Source organism: Mesoplodon densirostris, chromosome 4, assembly GCF_025265405.1.
Source record: "Mesoplodon densirostris isolate mMesDen1 chromosome 4, mMesDen1 primary haplotype, whole genome shotgun sequence".
Taxonomy (NCBI): domain Eukaryota; kingdom Metazoa; phylum Chordata; class Mammalia; order Artiodactyla; family Ziphiidae; genus Mesoplodon; species Mesoplodon densirostris.
In genome coordinates, this window is record NC_082664.1 from 65108136 (window position 1) to 65134715 (window position 26580).

Genomic DNA, 26580 nt, shown 5'->3' on the forward strand with positions numbered 1-26580 from the left:
TAAATATTTTCAGTCCCTTTTTGATATTGAGAGAGGAGAGAAATTGCCCAGTAACCTGTCATATTTGCAAATTAGAAATTGTTAAAAAATTTTATTTTGAAAGCTCTACTTTTCCACCCATTGAAAAATCATTTTTTATTATTTATTTATTTTTAGTATAGTTTTAAGGTTGCCGTGGGAGAACTACGGGCTTTGGAATCAGACTGATCTGGATTTAAATCCTAGCTCTGCTATTTCTTATCTGCATGAACTCAAATGAATTAATCTATTCTAAACCCAGTTTTCCCATTTGCAAGGAGATAAAATATGACAAGCTTAGACTGATATGTTCTAAGTCTGCAATAATGGTAGTTCTTGAATATCTCGAAACCTCAGGTTTGCCTGTGTTTCTGTACTGTTTTATTTTAAATTATGTGTTACTTTATGACATTCAGTGGTGCATCCACACTAATCTTAATCACTTATCAACTCCTTTAACAATATTAAAGCAGTAAGATTATTTGGGTAATCTGTCCTTTAATGTAAGGTTATGTTTTATAGGAATATTAACATAAAAGTGGATATTCTTTATTTTCCCCCGAACTAAACAGTTACATTGTGTTCTCCACATTTTAACAATTGATGTTTTGTAAGTGGTCATATTCTTCAAAAATATTTCTAGTTTCTATCCCTTCTTTTCTAATCCTCATCTTTTTTGATCTAAAGTCTATTAATGTTTGCTCTTATCGTAGTTTTATTATATAGCTACACTTATTGTATACCTGCTGTGTGCCAGGATCGTTGCATATGTAGGCATTCATTCCCCACAACTTTGCAAAATAACTAGTATTGTCTCTGTTTTACAAATAAGAAAACCGTCTCAGGTTAGTTTGCCCAATATCCAGCATCTAGTAACATGACAAACTTGTCATGTGTCTGTCTAACCCATGCTCTTTCTAAGGTGACGCTGCCTCTTAGTTCAATGTTAATTAGAATTGCTTTCAAAGTCACAATATTTTTAAAGGCTGTATTTTGTAGGTCCAGTAACTTTAGCAGTTTTAAAGTGGTCATACCTGTCAGCAAGCAGTATAATCAAAGCCACAATAAATAACAATGCATTGAGTTCCCCTTTACAATCTTTATAGATCCTCAAAGTCATATTTATCATGTTATTTGTAATAATAGCTCATTGTAATCAATGTACAACATATGAATCAATTTATTATTCCATCAAGATACAGACAGCAGTCTATGAGTACTGTAAAAATGTTATTAATAGATACTATATGTAAAACATAGGAGCCAATTACTTTTTAAACTTTATACTTGAGAGGATATATTATCAATAGAAATAAATCAATATTCTTTATGACTCAGGTGATATAAATCAATACTTAGGCAGAATAGGATGTGAAATGAAGTGTAAGTATCACATTATTCTTTAAATCTAAAATTGAGATCTATCCATCATAAATTATTTATAGAGTTTGGGTATGCTGAGTATTTATCACAAACATCATTTGCTAAAACATGAGGCGGTACTGTATACCACACACACTAAAAAGCCTGATTTGACTCAGTTGACTGAAAGGGGGTTTCACCTTGAAGGCAGTAAGGGAGACATAGAGGAATTGCTGTTTTTGAGGAAAATATTCTTTGAATTTGGCGTACTCTAAAGCAGTGTTCTGTAATAAAACTTTCTATGATGATGGAAATGTTCTATATCTGCACTGTCCAGTATGGCTGACACTAACCACATGTGACTGCTAAACAATTTAAATGTGGCTAGTGCACCAAGGAGCCAAATTTTTAATTTTTATTTACTTTCATTTTTTGCATTTATTTATAAATTTTTTGCATTTATTTATAATTTTAATTTAATTAACTGTGATGTGGCTATGGCTACCATGTTGGACAGTACAGCCCTAGAGATTTTATGACTGAGTGGTTAGCATAACATGCCACCAGTACAATGAACACTTTAAAAGGTAGATGTTTAAAGAATCTCTCATAGACTTTTTTTTCTTTTCTTTTTTTCCTGTTTGAACTTGTTTTGTTAGTGGGTAAGTATAACCTTTGAATTTACAAAGCATTTGTCCATTGTGAAACCTCATCACCCTAATGCATTGCATGCCCAATTGTATTTCATAATAAAAACCTGATTACTGTCTTCTCTACTCCTCTGTTAACACCTGTAAAATTCTGCACTTTGTCGCTCATATCTGTTATCTATCTTCTCTTTTGTTTTCTCACTTCTGCTCGCTACTCCATTTCTTCATTCACAACAAAGAAAGAAATGCAGTGATAGTTCTCTTCCTCCCAAAACCTCCACTAGAAAACATTGGCCATCTCAAGGTAAAGAGCCATGGGAAGGCCTCTCATGATTGGCCGGGAATAGTATGCATTACCAGCAAAGCATGAGCTACTGCTCTTCACCTTCCTTCTGCCATCCATCTGCAGTGCTTCCCTAAAAAGGTCCGTGGATTCATATTCTCCTCTAGGTTTCCCAGTATGGGCCCAGTATGAACCAACTCAGATCTTCAGGAAGAGTAAAGGTGGACAGAAATATATGTCCTTCTTGTATTTTGAAGGTCAACCTCATTTCAATTAGAAAAGAGAATGTTGGAGAAGTTACTTTAGAAAGGAGGGCAATTTACCTGGATTAGAATTAGTGATAAAATGTTTTTTCCTTGACAATATATGTTTGTTCTTAAGTATAATATTTGGCCTTAAAAACTTTTAAGTGTTCTACAGAGATACATTCTTAATTTCCTAAGACAACTCAGTAGGATCTGTACCCCTTACTGAACAGTTTTATGTTTCCTTATAAATATTCATAACTTCAGTTTAAGCACAAATGTTTCATTATATGGAAATAGTTGTATAAGTATTCCCAAGCTCGAAGTGTCAGTGTGGTGCTACACTGGCTAACAAATATGCCAAAAGTTTGCCTACAGAGTTAGGAGCTGTGTAAGTTTAAGCCTGCAACCTGTGTGACATGTCTTTGTTTGTGACACTCATAAAGATAATTTTTATGTACATAAGACCAAGGAAATCTGGATTAAAATGCCTCAAAATATACAGAATTTTTAAAAATTTGTTATTCTGTTATATTTTCAGATTTTTTGTTTTCTTGAAGGGTTTTTAATTTTTAATGTAATTTCTTATTCATGAAATATTTAAGAGCCTACAGTGTGCAAAGTTCTGTAGTATTGCTGTGAATTAGAGAGTCATAACTCAGAAATAAAGTACAAAGGTGAAGAACTACTTTGTAAATAAATGATATGAAGAATTTTCCAATTTCAACTTGTTTTGCTTCTTTCAAATTTTTATACCTTACTAATTCTACTGGTTATCTACTTGCTATAACTGGATAGTGTAACTGCAAAAGTTTAAGAAAAGAAAAACATTACTTGTCAATTCTAAGTTTGAGAGATCAGTTTGTCTTTTTTGACTGACTTTCAGATAAGAGTTCTTGTCCTCCTCCTTCCCCAGGGCATTTATCTTGCTCCTTCTTAAAAGCATATTTAACTACCTAGCATGTATAATGGTCTCATACTGCTAAGTTCCTTTTTGGAAACGTTTGGTGCTGTTTTGTTTTCAAGTTTGAGCAATGAAGGCCCTTTTCTTGATTATACCCTGTACCCTAGAGATAGGAATTGGTCCTTCTCACCTGCTTCTTAAGCCCTTACGTGCATGCTAATGGTGCTTTGGATCCCTGTCCTTTCTGTCCCAAAGATTTTGCTTCCCATTGCTTTTTCTGGGGAGCTCTCTGGTTGGTTCTGGCTCTGGAAATAATGATTGGTGCTTTCTTGCTAATATGACATGAGCCACCAGATCACTGTCGTAACAAACAAGTTTGGGGCTTGCTCTTTCCTCTCAAAAGACCTCACTAAGGGTTGGGATCCATGCTGCAGATCTGTAGCAGAAGAGTTACTTCTTACAGGGTGAGCGGCTGGATGACTTGCACTAATGCTCTTGCTGTTTCCCACAGGCTCCTACCCAGAGATTCTACCCAGTGAAACTCCCACAGCAACGCAGGTAGACGGGGCTGACCTGGCCTCACCAATGTCTCCTCGAACTAGCAAAAGCCGCATGTCCATGAAGCTGCGTCGTTCCTCTGGCTCAGCCAATAAATCCTAAGGAGACAGCAGCCCAGCAGTGATCAGCAGTAGCCACCTTAGCATGAACATAGCGTTAACCCTTTCAGGCTTCGTGTTTGCCATAACATGCATGTTCCTTCCTGAACATTTATTTTAGAAAACACTGGATTTAAATAACTTGTAGCTTAGTATTTTAGATTTGGGTTGTTTATTCGGTTGGTTTTCCCCCCACACTCCAAGCTGCGGTATAGGGGGCAGGGGGTGGGGAGTTTTATTCTACACCCTTTACCTTCCCTAGATAATTATGTCTAAGTAGTTTTACTTTTAATTTCATAATTAACTTTGAGCCAAAATATAATTGGACAGATAGTCTCATTATTTTATTTATCGTGCCCCATTACAACTTTATGGCTCAGTAAATATATAATTTTTTAAATAAATGTACATCTTTAAATTTAAGCATTTGTAAAGTTGTAGCAATAGTTGCAGATCTGTTAATACACAGGATGTGTATGGATTATTTATGTTATCAAAATAAACCACTTAAAATAAATGGTCTTTTAGTATCTCAAGTTCCAGCTGAAATAATTTTAGCGTTAACTTTTTCTTCCCAAAGCAATGTCTCATTTCTTGGCTGTGCAGTGATGCCATGACATATCTAAAAACCAGAAAAATCACCGTGCTGAACTTTGATTCATGTTTAGCTTCCAAATATTTTTCTAATGTTTTGCTTTTTAAATGGTATCACTGTTAAATGCCATTTCTGTTTTGAGATTGTGGCCCCTTATTGGCTGCTGGATCCTGGTATATCTATGTTCTTTCTTAAGTACCAAAAAGGGAGGAATGGGGTGGGGTGGGTAGGAAAAGAGAAAAGAAGGAGAAAACTTTTCTGACATAAGTGTGTGGCTTAAATTATGTGTATTATTGTCAAAAGGGAACATGACCCAGGAGTCTAAATTTATCTAATATTGTTAATACTGAACTTGCACGTGCGGGTTGGTGTACATTCCACCCTCCAGAAATATTTTCCTACAGTAGATAAGCTGCTCACATTTTGCTCACATTTTGTTTTGAACAGGCATCTCCTAAGGAAATGTAGCATGACATTGGTACTAACTGCATGTGTAAATACATCATACTGGCAAACTATAAAATATAAATTATGTATCATCATTCATGTAGTATCTACAAATTTGTAACAGTGGAAAAAAGATGGTATTTAATAATACAATAAAAATATTCTTATCATTTCGTGTCCATGAGTGTTGATTTGTCTTTTGTATTTTGTCTTCTATATTTTTTCAGACTTAAGCAGGGCTGTATGATTAATGGAGAGATATAAAGCATAAACCTAGGTTATCTTAGCTCATCATGAAAAATGAATTTTAATTCCCTTCTCAGGATATACCCCACCTTATTTCTCAGAGACCCTACCACAGTCATTAAAACTACAGGAAATTTTTCACCTTCATAAGGGCTCGCCAGAAACTTCCCCCAATGCACTTGGTTAAAGCATCAATTTATCTCACCCTCATGCTTCTTTGATTTGTTAAATTTTACTTTTTTTGGTAATATACATTCAGGAACAAAACTTTTTACAGACAGTTTCTTTAGCAGGCTTTCAGAGTTCCTGTGCACTTAAATATTGGATTGCCTTATAAATAAAAACAAATTCCTATGAAACTATGTAGAAAATAAACTAAAAAAGTCCCGTGAAAGCTTATATAAAGGATAAACATGGATAGAGACAGTCCCTGGGAAAAAGATTAAACAATATAGACAGTTTCCCATAACCAAGGTGAAGAATTGCAGAAGAGATAAAGTAACTATTTACACATTTCTATAGTGCTTTCATTTTTAAAAAAATAAACAGCTAATGGTTTGGTGATATGTAACAAAATGGAGTGAAAATACCAACTTAAAAATACGGAAGTTGATTAGCACAGTTAACGTTTTATTCATCTTCAGATAAACTATTCACTAGCTTTTTGAAAAAGAAGAAAATATTTAAAATAGATTTCCTGTTGACATTTTTGGGTGGTAAAGTATCTTTAATATTTAAAGAATAGTACATATTCTTTGCCTTTTGGAGCTCAGTCTATGCGGCCATACTTCATAGTATATATACTATATGAGGAAATTTTCCCATTTTATTTCTGCACCATTACATTCATTTACAAAATATAATTTCTCCTGTCTGTATTCTATCTAAATGGGTCACTAAGATTATAAAGCAGGATACTGGCTTTGGGGAGATAAGAAGTGAGGCTTTTAAAATTAGGCTGTGTTCAATGGGATTCTTAAGACAAACACAGAACACAACAAAGCACCAGCTATGTACATTTATTTGGTGGTAAGCATCTTACAAATATGGGCTATCTGTCAAGCAATATTCAGCCAGTGTCCCAAACTGGCTATTAGGGCATAGGTACAGAATGTATGCTAAATATGGTAATACAAGAAAATTCAAAACCAGGTTGCAGCTGAAAAGAAAATATTGGATATTGAATGAATTGCCATTCATTTCCATAGCGGATTAGAAGTAGTAACATCTTCCTTAAGCTGAACATAGTGTCATATATAATACACATTATGATTACAACAGAAGCATTAAACAATTTGGATGAAACCCTACTAAAACAGTCAAACTTCAGGAAATGAGTTCTATGTTTCCCAAAAGCTATTTAAAGAAAGGTTTAAAGTATCTTCCTGAATACTGCACATGAGAGCTAGAGGTGAGAATTTGGGGGGTGTCTCAACTCCTTCCAGTAAAGAGGTGCTATTCCCCACCTCCAAACACTAGCTTAAGGTGGACTTAATAATTGAGAAAAGGAAAGTTTACAAGATTTCTCATATCACCCAAAAGCGCGCAAACATCTTAACATTTCCTGCCCACAGACACAGGTCTTGTATTTCCCACCCACCCGACGTAAGTTTGGCACCAATCACAAAACTTTTAATTCACAGAATATACAATGCAAGATATCTGACCCTATTGAGACAGAAACCACACAGGCGCCTGCGATGACAAGAGGAAGAAGAGGAAAAAAAAAAAAAAAACTACCACTTTTGGTAGCTAGAATCCTTTGTAGATAGAGACATGCACGCATTCACTGCGACTTTCCATAGGAATTACAAGTCACATAGGATTCATTGGGGTCTCCAGAGTTTGGTGAGAGCAGGGGAATCCTATTTTCATGGGGAAAGTGAGAAAGGATTTAAAGCTGATCATTTTTGACCGAGAACGGTTATACCATATACATACCTGCTCTAGAGAGGGATTTTACATTTCGCTGCCCGCTCCTCTGGCGGCACATTGACTACTGGGAGTTTTAGGAGAGAAAATAAGGGAGGAAAGAGGGTAAACTTGCAAGTTGAAGAAAGACCCACAGAAATTCCCATGATCTGTTTGCTCCAAGGCCACCCTCAAGCCTCTTCGTCTTTCGCCCTCAACAGCCCGGCCGCAATGGCATCTGCAGCAGCAGTACCTGCCTACTTTCTGAGGGGTGGCACTTATTGATGTGCCGGGTCAGGCCCGGGGAGCTAAAAAAAGTGGACGGGCAGTGCTTGCACGAGAAAATTTGCTGAGCACTCCCGTCGGACGCCCCTCCTGGGCCCGGTGCTTCGGGAGGCGCCCCGGCTAGAGCGGGCAGGAGCAGCTCCTCGCGGACCGCATGCCACAGCCGGTGCTTGTCCCTGATGTCTGCCGACGGGAAGTGCGCCCCGCACAGCGGGCAAGCGAAGGCGAGTGGGGCAGCGCGTTCGGAGCCAAAGCCCGGGGCAAGCGCGCGGGCCGAGCCCGCCTCGTGAGTGGCCAGGTGCTTGCGCAGATATGCTTGCCGACGGAACTTTTTGTGGCAATATGGGCACACGAAGATCTCGGGTCCCCCGGCAGCACTGACCCCGCCCGGCTCAGGCACCCGGCGCCCCAACACCCCCACCGTATAAGGGACCTGAGGCAGCGAAGGCTCGGGGTGGGACAACACCTGGAGGCCTTGTGATGGAGCGCTGTCCCGGTGCTGCTCCGCCCCGGAGCTGTCCCCGGCCTGCGGGTGCTGATCCGCAGTTCTCTCTGCCCGGCTGTTCTCCTTCCCCTCCGCCAGGAAAGATGCAACAGCCCCGGAATCCGGGGAGGACGAGGTCGACGAAGGGGGCAGCTTCCCGTCGGCTGAGGAGACTGTGGCGGCATTGGCCGCTGCGGGACGCGGCTTGTGCCAGCGGCGATGGGAGGCGAGGTTCGCAGGGCAGCTGAAGACCTTGTCGCACTCGGGACAGCGGTACTCGACGCGCACGATGCGGGAGCAGCGGTGCTGAGCCAGCGCGAAGGGGTCTGCGTACTGCTCCTTGCACAGCTGGCAGATGAACTCCCCCAGCTGCGTGCGGCTGCCCCCCAGGCCCCGGGACGACGCTCCGGGCTCCTCCTCCTTGATCTTCAGGCCCAGCACAGGGGACGTGGTGACTTCATCGGCGAAGCTCAACTTCCTCATGGCTTTTGGCTTCTTGACTCCAGCGGCCGCGGGCCCAGACGTGCAGCCCGGAGGTGCCTTGGAGCAGCGCTCGCCGCCGGTGGCCCGCTTCAGGCCGTGCAGGGAGGCCGAGAGAGGCGCGGGGTCCGGATGGAGCGCGGGGTCCGGGAACGGTGCCCGGAGCGGCAGCAGGAACTGCTCCCGCGAGGTCGGTGCTGCTGCTGGCGCCACCGAGCAGGAGAAAGCGGCCACGGTGGCGGTGCCCCCGGGGAAGGACTCAGCGGAGACGGGCGAGCTGAGGCAGCGCTCCATGAACGCCCGGCGCAGCTCCGCGCCCGCCGGCTTCGTGGGGCTGGGGCTGGGCCCGGGACCCTCCCGGCCATCCGCCCTCCACTCCGCGCCTTCCCTCCCGCCCGCCCCTGGGCTCACCCCAGCCGCCCTACAGGACGACCCCGACAGCTCGCGGACCGCTTCCTCCTCCGGGGTTGGGGGTCCCGCCCGCTCCGCACCGGGCTGAGGGGCACTGGAAGCCTCCTCGGGGAAGGGCGGCGTCCCCTGGGGCCCCAGCAGGGGGAAGACCCGCTCTGCTAGACGCATTCGGTACGAGCCGCCTGTCCGTTTAGTTCGCTTTACCAGGAAGCCCCGAGGCATGGTGGAGTCGGAGCGCTCGGGGGCAAGGAGTAACGGGGGCGCCGCGGGGTCTGAGAGCGGGCGAGCACCGCTGCTGCCCGAGCTTCGCCGCCGCAGGCATGTGTCCTCCGCCTTTATAGCTGAGACGCGGGCCGGGGGACCGCCGGGTCGCCTTCGCCGGACCAGCCAATCGGGAGTGGGAGCGGGCGCGGGGAGGGGGGGCTGTCTCGGGGCTGGGCTCGCGGGGGGCCCGGAGGCGGGCGGCGGCGGCGCGGGCCCCTGAGCCCGGCTTAGCTGCTGCCTGCAGCCGCCTCCTCCCTGCCGCCCACCAGGCGAAGACGCCCGAAGGTAAGGTGCGGAGTGTGAGGAAGCTCAGCACTCCCTGCCTCAGCGGCCTCCAGGGGCCATCTGGGGTGCTGGGCGGAGAGGCCACCTCTCAGCGCCCTCCTTGCAGGCCCCGGGACCCTGCTGCCCCCTGCGCGTGGGAGTCTGACGGAAAAGCCCCGGCTCTGCGGTGGCAGAGCTGAGAGGAAGGGCGACGGGGAAGCGACCGGTTGGGTGTCAGCCGGGGAACGGGTTAACGTCCTATTCTTGTATGGAGCTGATGAGAAGCTGCGACAGAGCGGCAGGGCGGCTAAATCCACCGCCCCGTGCCTACACTTGACGGTGGGAGTACGTCTGCCATCCAGTATCGATCGAGACTGCGCGCGTCTGTGATACTATGAGAATTCATCTGGGAAGAAGGACTCTCAGTGCGGGAGATCGTGCGTGCTGGAAAGCCTCTGCAGCTCAGGACGCCAGCAGGTTTCTGGACCCTGGTCCTCGGGGCTTATAAATGCCTCCTCCCCGATTGGGAATAGGAGTGGGGAGGGGAAAATGGAATCTCATTTTCGACTGTCCTCAGATCAAGTGGTTTTTCTGTTCACACCTTCCACTTGTACTACCCAGAGACATGACAGTGCCTAACTGACCTGTTTAGCATGGAGTAGATTGAGTGAGAAATACTGGTGGAATCAGGATTACATCTGCTTCCCCTTGGATAAGAGATATTTTGCAAAAGGTGTGCTATGGACCTTTAAAAGCTCAATAAAACTTCATCCAGCACTGTTTTAAGCACTAGAAGAGATTTGAAAGTTTGTAATACTAGCTGAGAACTATGAAATAATTAGAAAATATATGACAGATGTATAACAAAATGCCAAAAATCCACGGTATAGAAAAGTACAATCTGAGAATAGGAAGGGGAAAGAACTATGTGTTCAAGCCTCCTTCCTAAGCCAAATTGCAGAAACAGACTGAGCGATGTGTTTTCAGAGTAGACTATGGCATAACAGATCTAGTCATTAACACATATTGTCTTCCTTCTAGTGAATGAAGTATTTTTACATAGAGAGCATTATCTGAGGGAAGATTTGGAAGTAATTATATATTTGTTAATACTGGCTATATTTTATGCACTCTACTTAAGTAATCTGATCTTTTCGCAAACACAAAACAGAAGTAGATATTATTACTCTCCTTCTTGATGAGAGGATTGAACTGTAAGAGAAGTCGCGTAACTGGCAGAAGTCACCCAGAGCCCAGATTCAAAGCAAGTTCCAGCTAATTCCAAAGCCCAGACTTTCCATTATACCGGTGTCTTCAAACTATTTTTTTTCTGATCACATCCCATAATAAGAAATATTTTACAGAACACACACGTAACTGAAACAAGTGTTTCACAAAATAATGTTTACCCTTAACTAGGTGCAATGCAGTTTTGTATTTTCTACTCAGTTCTATTTTCTTTCTTTTTTAAATGCTAGTCATAGCAAACAAATTTATTTCATAACTCACTAATGGGGGTTAGGTCCCACAGTTTGAAAAACACCATCATTATGATGTTTCCTATTAAACAGGATGAAATCATACAAAATTAAATAAAGTAAATAAACCTGACACTTCATAATTAAAATTAATATTCTGAATCACTATTTAAAATATTTGAGTCATTTAGTAGTGTAGGTAAACTTAGTTTCCCAAATTGATCATTTCTGACATGTCAGTTTATGTATGACTTCTAACTCAACTTCTTCTCAATGTTTCTCCTTTCCTCTTCCTCCTAATGACCCAGATATTGTATGGTTTGGAAAATCTGAAATAAGAATTTTAATTCTTTAAGATAACCCCTTTTCAAGAGGGGCTTTTCCTTGGGTGCATAGTACTCTGTGAGAATTGCAGTCAACCATATGACTCAGCATTTGTGCTTCCAGGTGTATACACAGAAAAATTGAAAACAGGGACTGAATCACACACTGGCAACACCAATATCCACTGTAACATTCTCCACAATAGCCCAAGATGGAAACAACACAGTGTCCACCAACAGATAAATGCAATAAACAAAGTGTAGTACATACAGATGACAGAATATTATTCAGCCACAAAAGAAATGAAGTACTAATACATACTACAACATGGGTGACTTGAAAACATGATACTAAGTGAAATGAGCCAGACAGAAAAAGACAAATATTATAAGATTTTACTTATATGAAATATCTAGAATAGGCAAATTCATAGAAATAGAAAGTAGATTATTATTGATGGTCAGGGGCTGGGGGAATGGAACTTAGAGTTTAAAATGGTTACAGAATTTCTTTCTGGAGTGATGGAAAAAGTTTTATTAATCAGTAGTGGTGAGAGTGGACAACACTGTGAATGCAATTAATGCCACTGAAATGCACACTTAAAATTGTTTAAATGAGCATTTTTGTCATATATATGTATATTATATTTTACCACAATAATAATTTTCACACACACACCAAAAAAGAGTGGAAGGCAAAATCATGGCATATCAGACTGTGAAAAGAATGTAAAGGACTAGATCATGTAATATGGACTTTATTACATAGGACAGGCACAGAGAGTCAGTTAAAGTTTTAAACTGAGGGAGTGACATTTGCTTTTGAAATTGCATGAGGGAAAATATCTTTGCCTAAACTTTCTGCCGGAGAGAGAAAAGGAAACACAGATAAATGAGTCTCCTTCCCTCAGTCCTTCCCCTTTCTGAGAGTGTGGGTCTGTTTCCTAGGGAAAAAATAATAATCATGGAAACTTAAAAGTCAAAAGAGCAGTTACAAAGTGAGAATACTTAATGAAGTAACCAGCATAGAGCTGATATTCAATAAATATTTTTTGAATGAATGGTGCTAGTTATTAAATGGATAGCAAATGTGTCCATCCATCTATCCACGAGTCCTTCCAGCCATCCTGGCTTCCAGACATCCTGTCTTCCATCTGTACAGCTATTCAATAAAATCAAATAATTGCTCTGTATTCTTTCTGTGACAGTTCAGAAACACAGTGTTCAAGGAGTATCTTTATTTTCAGGAAAACAAATTTGTGTAGGAGAGGGCCTGGCCTGCACTGAGCTGTTTTTATTCCTGCCCATCATTTTACAGAAATGTACCCTGAAATCTCTGGTTGACCCAAAGGACATTGACATCACCCCGGCTGCCAAAGGGTCCGCCCTCCTACCAGCTCTGCTTCATTCCTTCCTGAGGAAGGGCAGACCGTCGGGGCGCTGCCATACTGTCGCTGCAACTCCCCCTCCTCTGGGGGAAACAGCCACCTCCTTCCCACTCCATCCCCTTCCCAGAATGCCTCCTCTGATCTTTCCTCTCCTCATCACCTCCTTCCCTCAATATCCAGTGAATATCCGACCTCCATTAAAGGAGAGTTTCCTGAGTTTCACTGCACATGGGCATCTGCTCTTCTCCGTACTCTGTGACACGTGTGTTGGCTGCCCTGTAGGCTAATACTTATCTAATATTGAGTGAGTATGATGTTACCACTGTGAAACAGAGCAAATAACGATTAGTATAGAACAATGCAGAGCCATTGCTCTTCTGTGTGTTCAAAATTTTAAAAAGCATTATTATTTTAAAAAGAAGACGAATTGCTACCAAATATTTTCTACAGATCCAATAGTTCTCATAGGCCTCCCTCACTTCCCCACAAGTGTAACTTGATAACAACCTTTCTGGAAATCAGGGTAGCAATGAATATCAGAAGCTTTAAAAAAATAGGTATACCCTTTAATTCACCAACTCCTCTTTTAGCAAATCATCCAAAAGAAGGGAAAAGATTTGTGCGCAAAGCTGTTTATCGCTGTGTTATTTGTAACTGTACATAATCAGAAACTACCTTGAGTAAATCGTGGTGCAGCTATACTACAGATGATTACATAGCCATAGAAATGCAATGACTCTGACAAATATGTATGTCTTAATGTTAAGCAAGAACAGCAAGATGCAAAGTCACATGTATAATAAAGAGCTCAATTATGAAAATACAAAATGAATAAAACCCTGGAAGGAAATATGCCAGAATGTTGTTGGACTTGCTTCTAGTTAGTAGGGATTTTATTCTTTTGTTATTTTTAAAATTTTTGTTTTTTTTTTTTTTGCAATAAACACATAGCACTATGATAATCAAGGGAAAAAATAATGTACAAACTGCCTTAAATCCTTTCTGGTGTTAAATGTGGTGCCCCTCAATGACAGAGGGACATCAATGGGAATTGCACAGTTAAGCAGCATTCTCCAGGACTCAGGCCCTAGAATAGAGATGACAAGCCTCTATCATGCCACAGGCCTTCCAGTTGAAAAACACTTTGGGGAAGAGATTAAGGGTTAAATCAAAGGTAGAAAAAGGGCTAAAAGGGGAGAGAAAGAATTTAGATGGATACTCTCCACTTAACTGTAAACCCAGATAATCCTTCAAGATATGAACACTTCTTTCTCCATTTTCCCACTTAGAAATTATGATAAATACGGCAGTCCCTGGCAAGACTGTGAAATCTTTGCTTCTTTATCTACATCCTTTCTCCTGACAATAACACTTTTTTTTTTTCTTAGTGCTCAGGAGCTTCATCTGCTCTGTTATACTTTGATAAAAACTCATAAACACTGAATTCTCTCTCAAGCTATTTGCATTTTAAGTTTCCTATTTCTAATTATGGAATAAATTACTTTGATTTAAATTCAGGAATTTTGAGATAATAGCAATCAGGAAATTTTCTGTATAGAGAGACTTCTTGCACTGAAATCATAGTGTATGTAAGATAAGCTCAGATAACTGAGCTACTTTCTAGTCACTTGAATATCAGATGATTACTCAGAAGAAACTTTATTTCTTCTATTTCCCTGGTCCCTCACCTCAACATAGACATGCCCCTGTACAAGGTAAAAACCAGTGGCATAACTGAAGTGGCATCTACTAGGGGCCCCTTCTCCCCCAAGAACTTGGAAGTCAAATGGCCTCTCATACATCTGATGCAAAGCTCTTGATTTCTTCTCCTAAACCTAACCCTCATCTTGGTAAATGGCATCTCCATTCAATTAGCTGCCTAAACCAAATCCCAGAAACTTTGGCTCAAGCCAAACATTCCAGGGACTTCCCTGGCGGTCCAGTGGTTAAGACTTCGCCTTCCAATGCAGGGGGTGCAGGTTCCATCCCTGGTTGGGGAGCTAAGATCCCCCATGCCTTGAGGCCAAAAACCAAAACATGAAACAGAAGCAATACTGTAACAAGTTCAATAAAGACTTTAAAAATGGTCCACATCAAAAGAATCTTAAAAAAAAAAATACAGGGCTTCCCTGGTGGCGCAGTGGTTGGGAGTCCGCCTGCCGGTGCGGGGGACACGGGTTCGTGCCCCGGTATGGGAGGATCCCACATGCCGCGGAGCGGCTGGGTCCGTGCGCCGTGGCCACTGAGCCTGCGCATCCGGAGCCTGTGCTCCGCAACGGGAGAGGCCACAACAGTGGGAAGCCCGCGTGCCGCCAAAAAAAAAAAAAAAAAAAAAAAATACAAACACTCCATATTCAATCCATGAGCAATTCTTGTCAGCTGTACCCTCAAGCATTTCCTGAGTCTGAAGACTTCTCAGATTCCCTCCCACTCTATTCAGTCTCTCTGCTTCCACTCTTGCCCCTCTGTAATGTATTCCTCATTCAGCAGCAAGATGGATCCCATTACAATATAAACCTGATCACTTCACTCTTTTGCTCAAAATCTTCAGATGACTCCCTACCATATTTGGAATAAAGTCAAAAACTCTGACCAGGCCCTGCTATTCTTAAACCACATCTCCCACCATTCTCTTCCTCATTTTGTTCCATACACATTGATCTCCTTATTTTCCTCAAACATGACATGTACACTTCCACCTCAAGGCCATTCATGCTACCAGAATGTTCGTTCTTCAGATATGCTCACGACTTGTTCCTTCACTTCATTCGGGTCTTTATTCAAAGAAGTCCACCTCAGAAGGATCTTCCCAGACCACCTTAACTGAAATGGCAGCCCCACACCCACCAGTATCCTTCATCATTTCCTATCCTTTTGCTCACCTTGCTTTCTCTTGATAGAACTTATCACTATCTGTCACCACATTATATATGTATTTGTTTATTTGTTACTTGTCTGTTGTCCCCCGGTAAGCTGTAAGGTCCATGAAGACAAAGATCCTTTGTTTTGTTCACAGCTGTATATCCAGTATCTAGAACAATGCCTGGCATATCCATAAATGAATTTATGACTAAAATAGTGAGCCACTGGATTTTTAAAAAGCATCTCTGTTTTTTATTACTGCAACCTACAGACCTAGAGCCCACCTTGAGCACAGAGGAGGGAAGGCAAAGTCATAAAGAGCCCCAGATTCTAGACATTTGGGAATCTTGGTGCAGAAAAAATGAGAGGAATAGAAAGGTCTTCCTTGAATTGTTATACCCTTGGAAGATCTTTTCTCCCCACTTCAGCCACCTGAACCATGGCTTAGATCACTCCCAATCCCTCCCTCTGAAGCCCTTCCCTACAAGGAAAATAAATCCCAGCTCATAACCAGAGTTTCGATCTTAAGCTGTTCAGTACCCAAGAAACTAGGAGAATGGGAGCAGAAAGAAGATTGTCAGCTACTTAGATGGAAAGACAAGACTTGCAAGATAAGACTGCCTGTGTGGAAAACAAGGAGTTTCAGGCATAGGGCATGGAGGGTAGGATCCAGGTTATTGAGAAGTTTAATCTGGGAGCTTTATGGGGAGACGGCATAGTGTAGTCATCAAGGGCAAAGGCCATAAAGTGAGATGGTCTTGTGTTCAGTTCCAGCTCCGCTACTAGCTGTTTCATCTCAAGCACCTTACTTAGCATTTTGCAGCCTCAGTTTCCTCATCACAAAATGGGAATGGTAACAATTATCTCAAAGAATGCTTTGATCATTAAATATTATTATGTATTTTAAAGGCTTAACACAATGTATTGCACACAGTGAGCCTTAAATGAATGGAAGGTATTATCATTATTATTATTAAAATGTCTGAGATAGGGCCTCCCTGGTGGCGCAGTGGTTAGGAGTCCGCCTGCCGATGCAGGGGATACGGGTTCGTGCCCCGGTCTGGGAGGATCCCATATGCTGCGGAGCGGCTGGGCCCGTGAGCCATGGCCGCTGGGCCTGCGCATCCGGAGCCTGTGCTCCGCAACGGGAGAGGCCACAACAGTGAGAGGCCCACATACCGCAAAAAGAAAAAAAAAAAAAAAAAAAATGTCTGAGATGAAGGAAAACTATTGACAGTAATGGCAACTATAAATTCTACAAAAATAACAGAATAATTTATGTGACTGGCTGATACTTTATACCCAATAGCGATGCAAGATAGCACTGATTGTGCATGGCATTTAGTATGCTCAAAATTAATTTTGTTTTATTGAAACAAGATTCATGGGACTTCCCTGGTGGCGCAGTGGTTAAGAATCCACCTGCCAATGCAGGGGACATGGGTTCGATCCCTGGTCCGGGAAGATCCCACATGCCACAAGGCAACTAAGCCCATGCACCACAACTACTGAGCCTGTGCACCACAACTACTGAGCCTGTGCTCTAGAGCCCACGAGCCACAACTACTGAGCCCACGTGCCACAACTACTGAAGCCTGCACACTCTAGGGCCTGTGCTCCACAAGAAGAGAAGCCAGGGCAATGAGAAGCCCACGCAACGCCACACAGAGTAACCCCCGCTCGCTGCAACTAGAGAAAGCCCACGCACAGCAATGAAGACCCAACGCAGTCAAAAATAAATAAATTAATTAATTAATTAAAATGAAAAAAAATTTAAAAAGTAAAAGAAACAAGATTCACAAAACATACACAAGACGGAAGAAGTGTAGTTTACTGGATTAAGCCCATGATTTGGAGTCAGGCCTCAGTTTGAGTCCTTACTACGCCTGTATGACTTGGATAGGTTCTTTAACCTCTCTGGTCCCAGTTTGTTGTCACATGGGCACAACAGCACGGTATTCTCCACAAGTGGGCCATCGGTCTGATGTCCCTTGTGGTAAGGGTTGTGGTGCAAAGTGGAGGAGCTGAGACTGGAAAGATAAGTCGGGGCCAGATTGCAAAGAACACTGTATATACCACACTAAATTGAGTGTGGGTATTATTCAGAGAAAGCCACTGATTTTTTTTTCTAAAGCATTGAAATAATATAATCAATCTTTTGTTTTGGAAAGATAACTCTAATGGCTGTTTTGTTGTAAGGCTCTGGCATTATGGTGAAGATGTGGAGAAGGTTAGCAGAGTGGGATGAGACCTGAGGTAGGGAGTTCAGCCAGGAGAATATTAAAGTAGTTGATATTTGAAAAGACACTTGCACCCCAATGTTCATAGCAGCACTATTTACAGTAGCCAGGACATGGAAGCAACCTAAATGTCCATCGACAGAGGAGTGGATAAAGATGTGGCACATATATACAATGGAATAATACTCAGCCATAAAAAAAAGAATGAAATAATTCCATTTGCAGCAACATGGATGGATCTAGAGATTATCATACAGAGTGAAGTAAGTCAGACAAAGACAAATATCATATAATATTGCTTATATGTGGAAACCTAAAAAAAATGATACAAATGAACTTATATACAAAACAGAAATAGACCCACAGACACAGAAAACAAACTTATGGTTACCAACGGGGAAAGAGGAGAGGAGGGATAAATTAGGAGTTTGGGATTAACATATACACACTACTACATATAAAATAGATAACCAACAAGGACCTACTGTATAGCACATGGAACTATACTTAATATTTTGTAACAATCTATAAGGGAAAAGAATCTGAAAAAAATAGATACACATGTATGTATAACTGAATCACTTTGCTGTACACCTGAAACTAACACAACATTGTAAGTCAACTATACTTCGATGAAAGATAAATAAATAAATAAAAATTAAATTAAATTGAAAAGTTAAAATTAAAAAAGTAGTTGACAGAAGATGATGTGGCCTCACTTATTCAAATGTTTTGAACTGTTGTCACATGGGCACAAGAGCACAGTATTTACATAATTGATTGATGAACTATATTATTATACAATCTCTATGAGTGCTTTTCTCCCCATGTTAAGCAGTGAAATAGATAGCTGACACATTCTAAAAACTGGGAAGTAGAAAGAAACTATAACTTGACTTTCAGTTGGTCATGAAAGACTGCCTGTTGAAACTGGGATTCACTTCAGAAACTGTAAGCAATTTGAAAAGAGTGAGCTTGAGCTAGAAGAAAAGGATTTTCAATGGCATCAGGTGTTACAATGGAAAGGCATTTTAATTTCTGTTATTCAGCACCATCTCTGTCTTCTAAGGTATTTCTCTCATCAAAGTCTTTTAGCCACTTCTTTGGCTCAGTATATAACTCTCCTATACTGTAGACACTAAAACCTTTGTCAAGGCTGCACAAAGATTTAATCTTCATAATATTATAGAGATTCTTCTATAAGAATACCTACCTCCTTACTTCCAGTCTGAAAAAAGTAAGTATTTTCTGGAGCTGGTTCATTGCTCATAAAACGAGCAGATTTGAATTCTAACACTGTCATTTACTCAAGAGGTGATCTTAGAAAATTTACTTCATCTCTCTCTCAATTAATAATTTCTAAATTAGGTATAACAATACCTACATCATAGAATGAGAATTAAATTGAGATGAACTAAAATCCTCAACTGCACTGGCTCTTACTCATGCTCACTATTGGTATTTATGTACTTGATGTTGCTTGTAAACTCACATGGGTAGAGACTGACTATCTAACCAGATTTTCACTACACAGAATAATGTGTTATGTGTCTCAGTAAACATTCTGAAATGATAATGACAGTTGCCTACCTGGCTAGGGGGAAAAAAGCCTTATCAATCTTTATCTATATTTTAGATTAAATAAATTCCATTCATATGCTTGAAAAGAATGTATATGTATTTTGCAGTTGTACATACCAAGTATTAATATATGCCTCCTCCCACATATATATGGTAAATTATGTTATTTCTCTTTGTAATCTCTCAATTTTTGCTCTATATAGTTTGCAACTGTCATAGGTACATATAAATTAAAAGCATTATCGGGACTTCCCTGGTGGCGAAGTGGTTAAGAATCCGCCTGCCAATGCAGGGGACACCGGTTTGAGCCCTGGTCCGGGAAGAGCCCACATGCCGCGGAGCAACTAAGCCCATTCACCACAACTACTGAGCCTGTGCTCTACAGCCCGCGAGCCACAACTACTGAAGCCCGCGCACCTAAAACTTGTGCTCCGCAACAAGAGAAGCCACTGCAATGAGAAGCTTATGCACCACAACGAAGAGTAGCCCCTGCTCGCCACAACTAGAGAAAGCTCGCGTGCAGCAACGAAGACCCAACGCAGCCAAATAAATAAATAAATTTATCTTAAAAAAAGCATTATCTGTTCAGTTAATCGAATGTCTCATCAGTATAAAGTATCCCTCTTTATCTGTAGTAATGCTTTCTGACTAAAGTCTGTTTCATCTAATGTTTTCCTCTAGATGCATCAACTATCATTTGATTGACATTTACAAGGTATGAATTTTTCTTTCAGTTTCAACCTTTCTTTATCATTATGTTTTAAATGAGTCTCCAGTTAACAGTAGCTGGATTTTTTAAACCAGTCAGATAATCTTTAACTTTTAATTGGAGGATTTAGTGCTTTTACATTTGTGTAATTGCTACCACATTTGAAATGAAATCTACCATCTTCAAAAGTGTTTTCCATTTGCCTGATCTGTTACATTTCTTTTGCTTTTTTACCTTTTAGATTGATTTCTGATTTTTATGTATCAAATTCCCCCTCTCTACTAATTCAAAATTATATTCTTTGCTTATATCCTCTTATTGATAATTTAAAAATTACATCACAAATTTTTAATTTATCAGTTTATTTTTATAATATTAAGGAAGTTAGAACACTTTAAGTGCATTTACCCTTTCCTGACATATGCTACTATTGTTGTGTACTTTAATTTTGTATTTTAAAAAATCTACAAGACATCATTATTATTGTTTTTCACAGATAATATTCCTTAGAGTTACCCACAAGTTTTCCACTTTCTTGGCTCTTTCTTGTATCTCAGACTTCCCATGTGGGATCATTTTTCTCCTGCCTGAAGTACATGCTTTGAAATTTCCTTCACTGTAGGTTTGTTAGGTGCAAAATATCTTAGCTCCAGTGTGTTTTTATCCACCTATAGAGTTCTAGGTTGGTAATTATTTTCTTTTAGCACATTGAAAATAACATTCCACTGTCTTCTGTTTTCCATTTTTTACTTGTGAAAAGTCAGCTGTCAGTATATTGTTGCTCTTTTGAAAGTAATTTATCTGTTTCTCTGGCTGTTTTTAATATTTGTTCTTTGTCTTTGGTTTTCAGACGTTTTATTTCAATGTGCTTGGATGTGATTTTCTTTTCATTTATCATGCTTTCTGTTCACAAGACACCTTAAAATCAATGACTTGAAGTTTTTCGTCAATTTGGAAATTCCTCAGCAGTTAACTCTTCAAATAATTGTTTCATCTCATTCTCTTTCCTTTCCTTCTAGAAATGTGACTAAACCCATATTAGACATTCTCACTATATCTTCTGTGTCTTTTACCCCCTTTCCCCCTCCCTCTCCAGGCTGCATTCTGGATCATTTCCCTTGATGTATCTTCAGGTTCATTAAATCTTAAATGCACGTCTAATCTACATTTAAAATCTTGTGTAAAATTTATAAATTTTACTCATAAAATTTATTTTTATTTACAAAATATACATATATTTATAAATTTTATTTAAAATAAAACAACAATACTTAAAATATTTTAAATCAGAATAATTTGGTTCCTTTTTCAAATTCAAACTTGCTGTTTACTTTCTGTAGTTGCCCATTCTCTACAGAGAACTGGAAATGGGTCTTTCATGTCTTTAAACATCACCATCATAATTGTTTTATAGTCCACACCTCATAATTCCAGTATTTAAAGTCTTCATGGGTCTGTTTTTGTTGTTTGTTGACTCTTGTTCATTTAATCTGGTTTCCTTGTGTACCTGATTATCTTTGAGAAGATAATACATTCTCATATTCTGCGAACTATGTGAATGTGCTGAACGTCGTATTTGAAAACTTATTTATAGAAATTATGTAGGCCTATGATAAAAGTATCTTACTCAAGAGAGGGCCTGTATCTCCTTCTGCCAAGCGTCTGGAGGCACTGCCAATCCAGAATTATTTTAACCCAAGTTCAAGGATTTGAGATTCACTGATCCAGGCAATTTGAACACAAGCAGTAAATACTCAAGGGCTTTGGAGTCCCAGTATCTTGTGGAGGAGGTTTCCCTATTAGACCTCCTGTAGTGTACAACTTCTGGGTTTTGCTTTCTTTTTCCTTTGCACTGCAAGTCTATCAAGACAAATACTCTGATTTTTGCCAATCAGCAAATTCCCTCAGGGCAGAAAAGATCTATATTTGGATTCCCATTTCTCCTTCACCTTTAGTCTGGTAATTCCATACTATCTCTTCATACCCTTTTATGCTTGAATAATAAATTTTAAATCTAGATCTTTTAGTTATTCTCATTGGAAGAATTGATCTAATTTAACCTAACACTACCAGAACCATTCAGACTAACATTTTAAATGTTTTTGACAAATATTAAGAAAATGTCCTTCAGAAAGGTTGTACCTGTTTATACTTCTATCAGCAGGCTTAGGAATGCCCTTTCTTTACCTTTTTCCTTTGATTATATATTCTGTCACTTATGAGAAAAAATACTTGCCAGTTAGATAAGTGAAAAGTATTATTCTTACTAAGTATCTGTACTTATTTAATTACCAATGAAGTTTAATGTTTTGTAATCTGTTTATGTAAATTATATTTCATTTTTTATAATTTAACCTATTCAAAATTTCTGTTTGTTATTTTTCTTAGGTCTTTTGGCTATTATAAAGCTGCTACCCACCAAAAAAGCTATATCAGTTATTAAAATATTAAACTACTTCTGTACCAATAAACAAATAGCCACTACCCTTCCAAATGTTCTCCCCTTGGTTCCCCCAGATGTTGCAGCCTCTCCCAAACACCAATCACCTGCCCATTATCCATCAACTAAAGAGTTAATGTCCAACATACCAACAGGTCTTTAGGGCCCTGCCCTAGCTCCATGGCCAATGTCAGTTCTGATTGGTTAGTAGTCATTTTGTAGATATTGTTAACATTTTATCGTAACCCATGTGCATATATATTGAAAGTATTTTTTTGATGCAACCGACAAGGGCTTAATTTACAAAACATACAAACAGCTCATACAACTTAGTAACAAAAAAAACCCAAAAAACAAAAGATAAAACAAAACAAAACACCACCCCAATTGAAAAATGGGCAGAAGACCTAAATAAACATTTCTCCAAAGAAGACATAGAGATGGCCCACAAGCACATGAAAATATGCTCAACATCGCTAATTATTAGAGAAATGCAAATCAAAACTACAATGAGGTACCACCTCACACTGGTCAGAATGACCATCATTAAGTCCACAAATAAATGCTGGAGAAGGTGTGGAGAAAGGGAACCCTCCTACCCTGTTGGTGGGAATGTAAGTTGGTGCAGCCACTATGGAAAACAGTGTGGAAGTTTCTTAAAAAAGTAAAAATAGAGTTGCCATGTGATCCAGCAATCCCACTCCTGGGCATATATCCAGACAAAACTATAATTCAAAAAGATACATGTACCACTATGTTCATAGCAGCATTATTCACATTAGCCAAGACATGGAAACAACCTAAATATCCATCGACAGATGAACAGATAAAAAAGATGTGGTACATATACACAATGGAATACTACTCAGTCATAAAAAAGAATGAAATAAAGATGGTGGAGGACTAGGACGTGGAGATCACCTTCCTCTCCACAAATACATCAGGAATACATCTACATGTGAAACAACTCCTACAGAACACCCACTGAACACTGGCAGAAGACCTCAGACTACCCAAAAGGCAAGAAACTCCCCCACGTACCTGGGTAGGGCAAAAGAAAAAAGAAAAAACAGAGACAAAAGAAGAGGGATAGGACCTGCACCTCTGGGAGGGAGCTGTGAAGGAGGAAAGGTTTCCACACACTAGGAAGCCCCTTCACTGGCAGAGACGAGGGGTGTGTGGCGGGGGGGAAGCTTTGGAGCCACAGAGGAGAGCGCAGCAACGGGGATGCAGAGGGCAAAGTGGAGAGATTCCCGCACAGAGGATCGGTGCCTACCAGCACTCACCAGCCCGAGAGGCTTGTCTGCTCCTCTGCCGGGGCAGGGATGGGGGTGGGGGTGGGGCTGGGACCTGAGGCTCCAGTTTCGGAGGTCAGACCCCAGGGAGAGGACTGGGGTTGGGTGCGTGAACACAGCCTAAAGGGGGCTAGTGCACCACAGCTAGCCGGGAGGGAGTCTGGGGAAAAGTCTGGACCTGCCTAAGAGGCAAGAGACCATTGTTTCATGGTGTTCGAGGAGAGGGGAATCAGAGTACCGCCTAAACGAGCTCCAGAGACAGGCTATCAGCACGGACTCCAGAGACGGACATGAGACGCTAAGGCTGCTGCTGCAGCCACCAAGAAGCCTGTGTGCAAGCACAGGTCACTATCCACACCTCCCTTCCTGGGAGCCTGTGCAGCCCCTCACTGCCAGGGTCCCGTGATCCAGGGACAACTTCCCCCGGAAAACACACGGCGTGCCTCAGGCTGATGCAAGGTCATGCCGACCTCTGCCGCAGTAGACTCGCTCTGCATTCTAGACCCCTCCCTCCCCCCGCACCCCCCCCTGGCCTGACTGAGCCAGAGCCCCCAATCAGCTGCTACTTTAACCCCTTCCTGTCTGGGTGGGGAACAGACGCCCTCAGGCGACCTACACCCAGAGGCGGGGCCAAATCCAAAGCTGAACCCCAGGAGCTGTACGAATAAAGAAGAGAAAGGGAAATCTCTCCCAGCAGGCTCAGGAGCAGTGGATTAAGTCTCCACAGTCAACTTGATATACCCTGCATCTGTGGAATACCTGAATAGACAACGAATCATCCCAAAATTAAGGCAGTGGACTTTGGGAGCAACTGTAGACTTGGAGTTTGCTTTCTGCATCTAACTTGTTTCTGGTTTTATGTTTATTGTAGTTTAGTATTTAGAGTTTATTATCATTGGTAGAATTCTTTATTGATTTGGTTGCTCTCTTCCTTTCTTTTTATATATATAGATATACATTTTACTTTCCTTTTTCTCTTTCTGTGTATATATGTGTTTCTTTGTGTCTGTATAGTTTTGCTTTTACCATTTGCCCTAGGGTTCTGTCCATCCGTTTTTTTGTTTGTTTTTTAGTATAGTTTTTGGTGCTTATCATTGGTGGATTTGTTTTTTAGTTTGGTTTTTCTCTTTCTTTGTAACTTTTTTTATTACTTTTTAATTTTTTTATTTTTAATAATTAAAATTTTTTTATTTAATAACTTTTTATTTTATTTCCTTTCTTTCTTTCCTTTTTTCTCCATTTTCTTCTGAGCTGTGTGGCTGAAAGGGTCTTGGTGTTCTGGCCAGGTGTCAAGCCTGTGCCTATGAGGAGGGGCAGCCGAGTTCAGGACATTTGTCCACCAGAGACCTCCTGGCTCCACATAATATCAAACAGTGAAAGCTCTCCCAGAGATCTCCATCTCAATGTTAAGACCCAGCTCCACTCAATGACCAGCAAGCTACAGTGCTGGACACCCCATCCCGAACAACTAGCAAGACAGAATCACTCGCCCACCCATTAGCAGAGAGGCTGCCTAAAATCATAACAAGCTCACAGACACCCCAAAACACACCACCAGATGTGGTCCTGTGCACCAGAAAGACAAGATCCAGCCTCATCCACCAGAACACAGGCACTATTCCCCTCCACCAGGAAGTCTACACAACCCACTGAACCAGGGGGGCAGACACCAAAAACAACAGGAACTACGAACCTGCAGGCTGCAAAAAGGAGACCCCAAACACAGTAAGTTAAGCAAAATGAGAAGACAGAGAAACACACAGCAGATGAAGGAGCAAGGTAAAAACCCACCAGACCTAACAAATGAAGTGGAAATAGGCAGTCTACCTGAAAAAAGAATTCAGATTAATGATAGTAAGGATGATCCAAAATCTTGGAAATAGAATGGAGAAAATATAAGAAACCTTTAACAAGAACGTAGAAGAACTAAAGAGCAAACAAACAATGGTGAACAACACAATAAATGAAAATTAAAATTCTCTAGAAGGAATCAATAGCAGAATAACAGAGGCAGAAAATGGATAAGTGACCTGGAAGATAAAATACTGGAAATAACTACTGCAGAGCAGAAGAAAGAAAAAAGAATGAAAAGAACTGAGGACAGTATCAGAGACCACTGCAACAACATTAAACACACCAACATTCGAATTATAGGGGTCCCAGAAGAAGAAGAGAAAAAAAAAGGGACTGAGAAAATATTTGATGAGATTATAGTTGAAAACTTCCCTAATATGGAAAAGGAAATAGTTAATCAAGTCCAGGGAGCATAGAGAGTCCCATACAAGATAAATCAAAGGAGAAACATGCCAAGACACTTATTAATCAAATGATCAAAAATTAGACATAAAGAAAAAAAATTAAAAGCAGCAAGGGAAAAACAGCAAGTAACATACAAGAGAATCCCCATAAGGTTAACAGCTGATCTTTCAGCAGAAACTCTGCAAGCCAGAAGAGAGTGGCAGGACATATTTAAGGTGATGAAACGGAAAAACCTAAAACCAAGATTACTCTACCCAACAAGGATCTCATCCAGATTTGACAGAGAAATTAAAACCTTTACAGATAAGCAAAAGCTAAGAGAATTCAGAACCACCAAACCAGCTTTACAACAAATGCTAAAGGAAATTCTCTAGGCAGGAAACACAAGAGAAGGAAAAGACCTACCAAAACAAACCCAAAACAATTAAGAAAATGGTAATAGGAACATACATATCAATAATTACCTTAAATGTAAATGAATTAAATGCTCCAACCAATGA

At 40.7% G+C, this 26580-nt stretch overlaps 2 protein-coding genes across 6 annotated transcripts in view; one reads left to right on the forward strand and one right to left on the reverse strand.

The window, feature by feature from the left end:
• Window positions 1-5292, forward strand: part of RALGAPA1 (Ral GTPase activating protein catalytic subunit alpha 1) — a 234698-nt gene extending 229406 nt beyond the window's left edge. For 4 of the 5 annotated variants that reach the window (XM_060096301.1, XM_060096304.1, XM_060096302.1 and 1 more), the window contains one exon: window positions 3974-5292. Coding sequence is in view for 2 of the 5 variants with exons in the window: in XM_060096304.1 (XP_059952287.1) it covers window positions 3974-4122 (149 nt within the window). In the remaining 3 variants the exon portion in view is untranslated. Of the gene's footprint in view, window positions 1-2039; window positions 2043-3973 lie in introns of all 5 variants that reach the window. The other variant, XM_060096305.1, reaches the window with a different exon arrangement.
• A 2239-nt stretch (window positions 5293-7531) lies between these two features.
• On the reverse strand, window positions 7532-9199 carry INSM2 (INSM transcriptional repressor 2). Its single transcript, XM_060098167.1, has one exon. It carries the CDS (start codon window positions 9197-9199, stop codon window positions 7532-7534), a length of 1668 nt encoding a protein of 555 aa, XP_059954150.1.
• Window positions 9200-26580: the final 17381 nt, after the last annotated feature.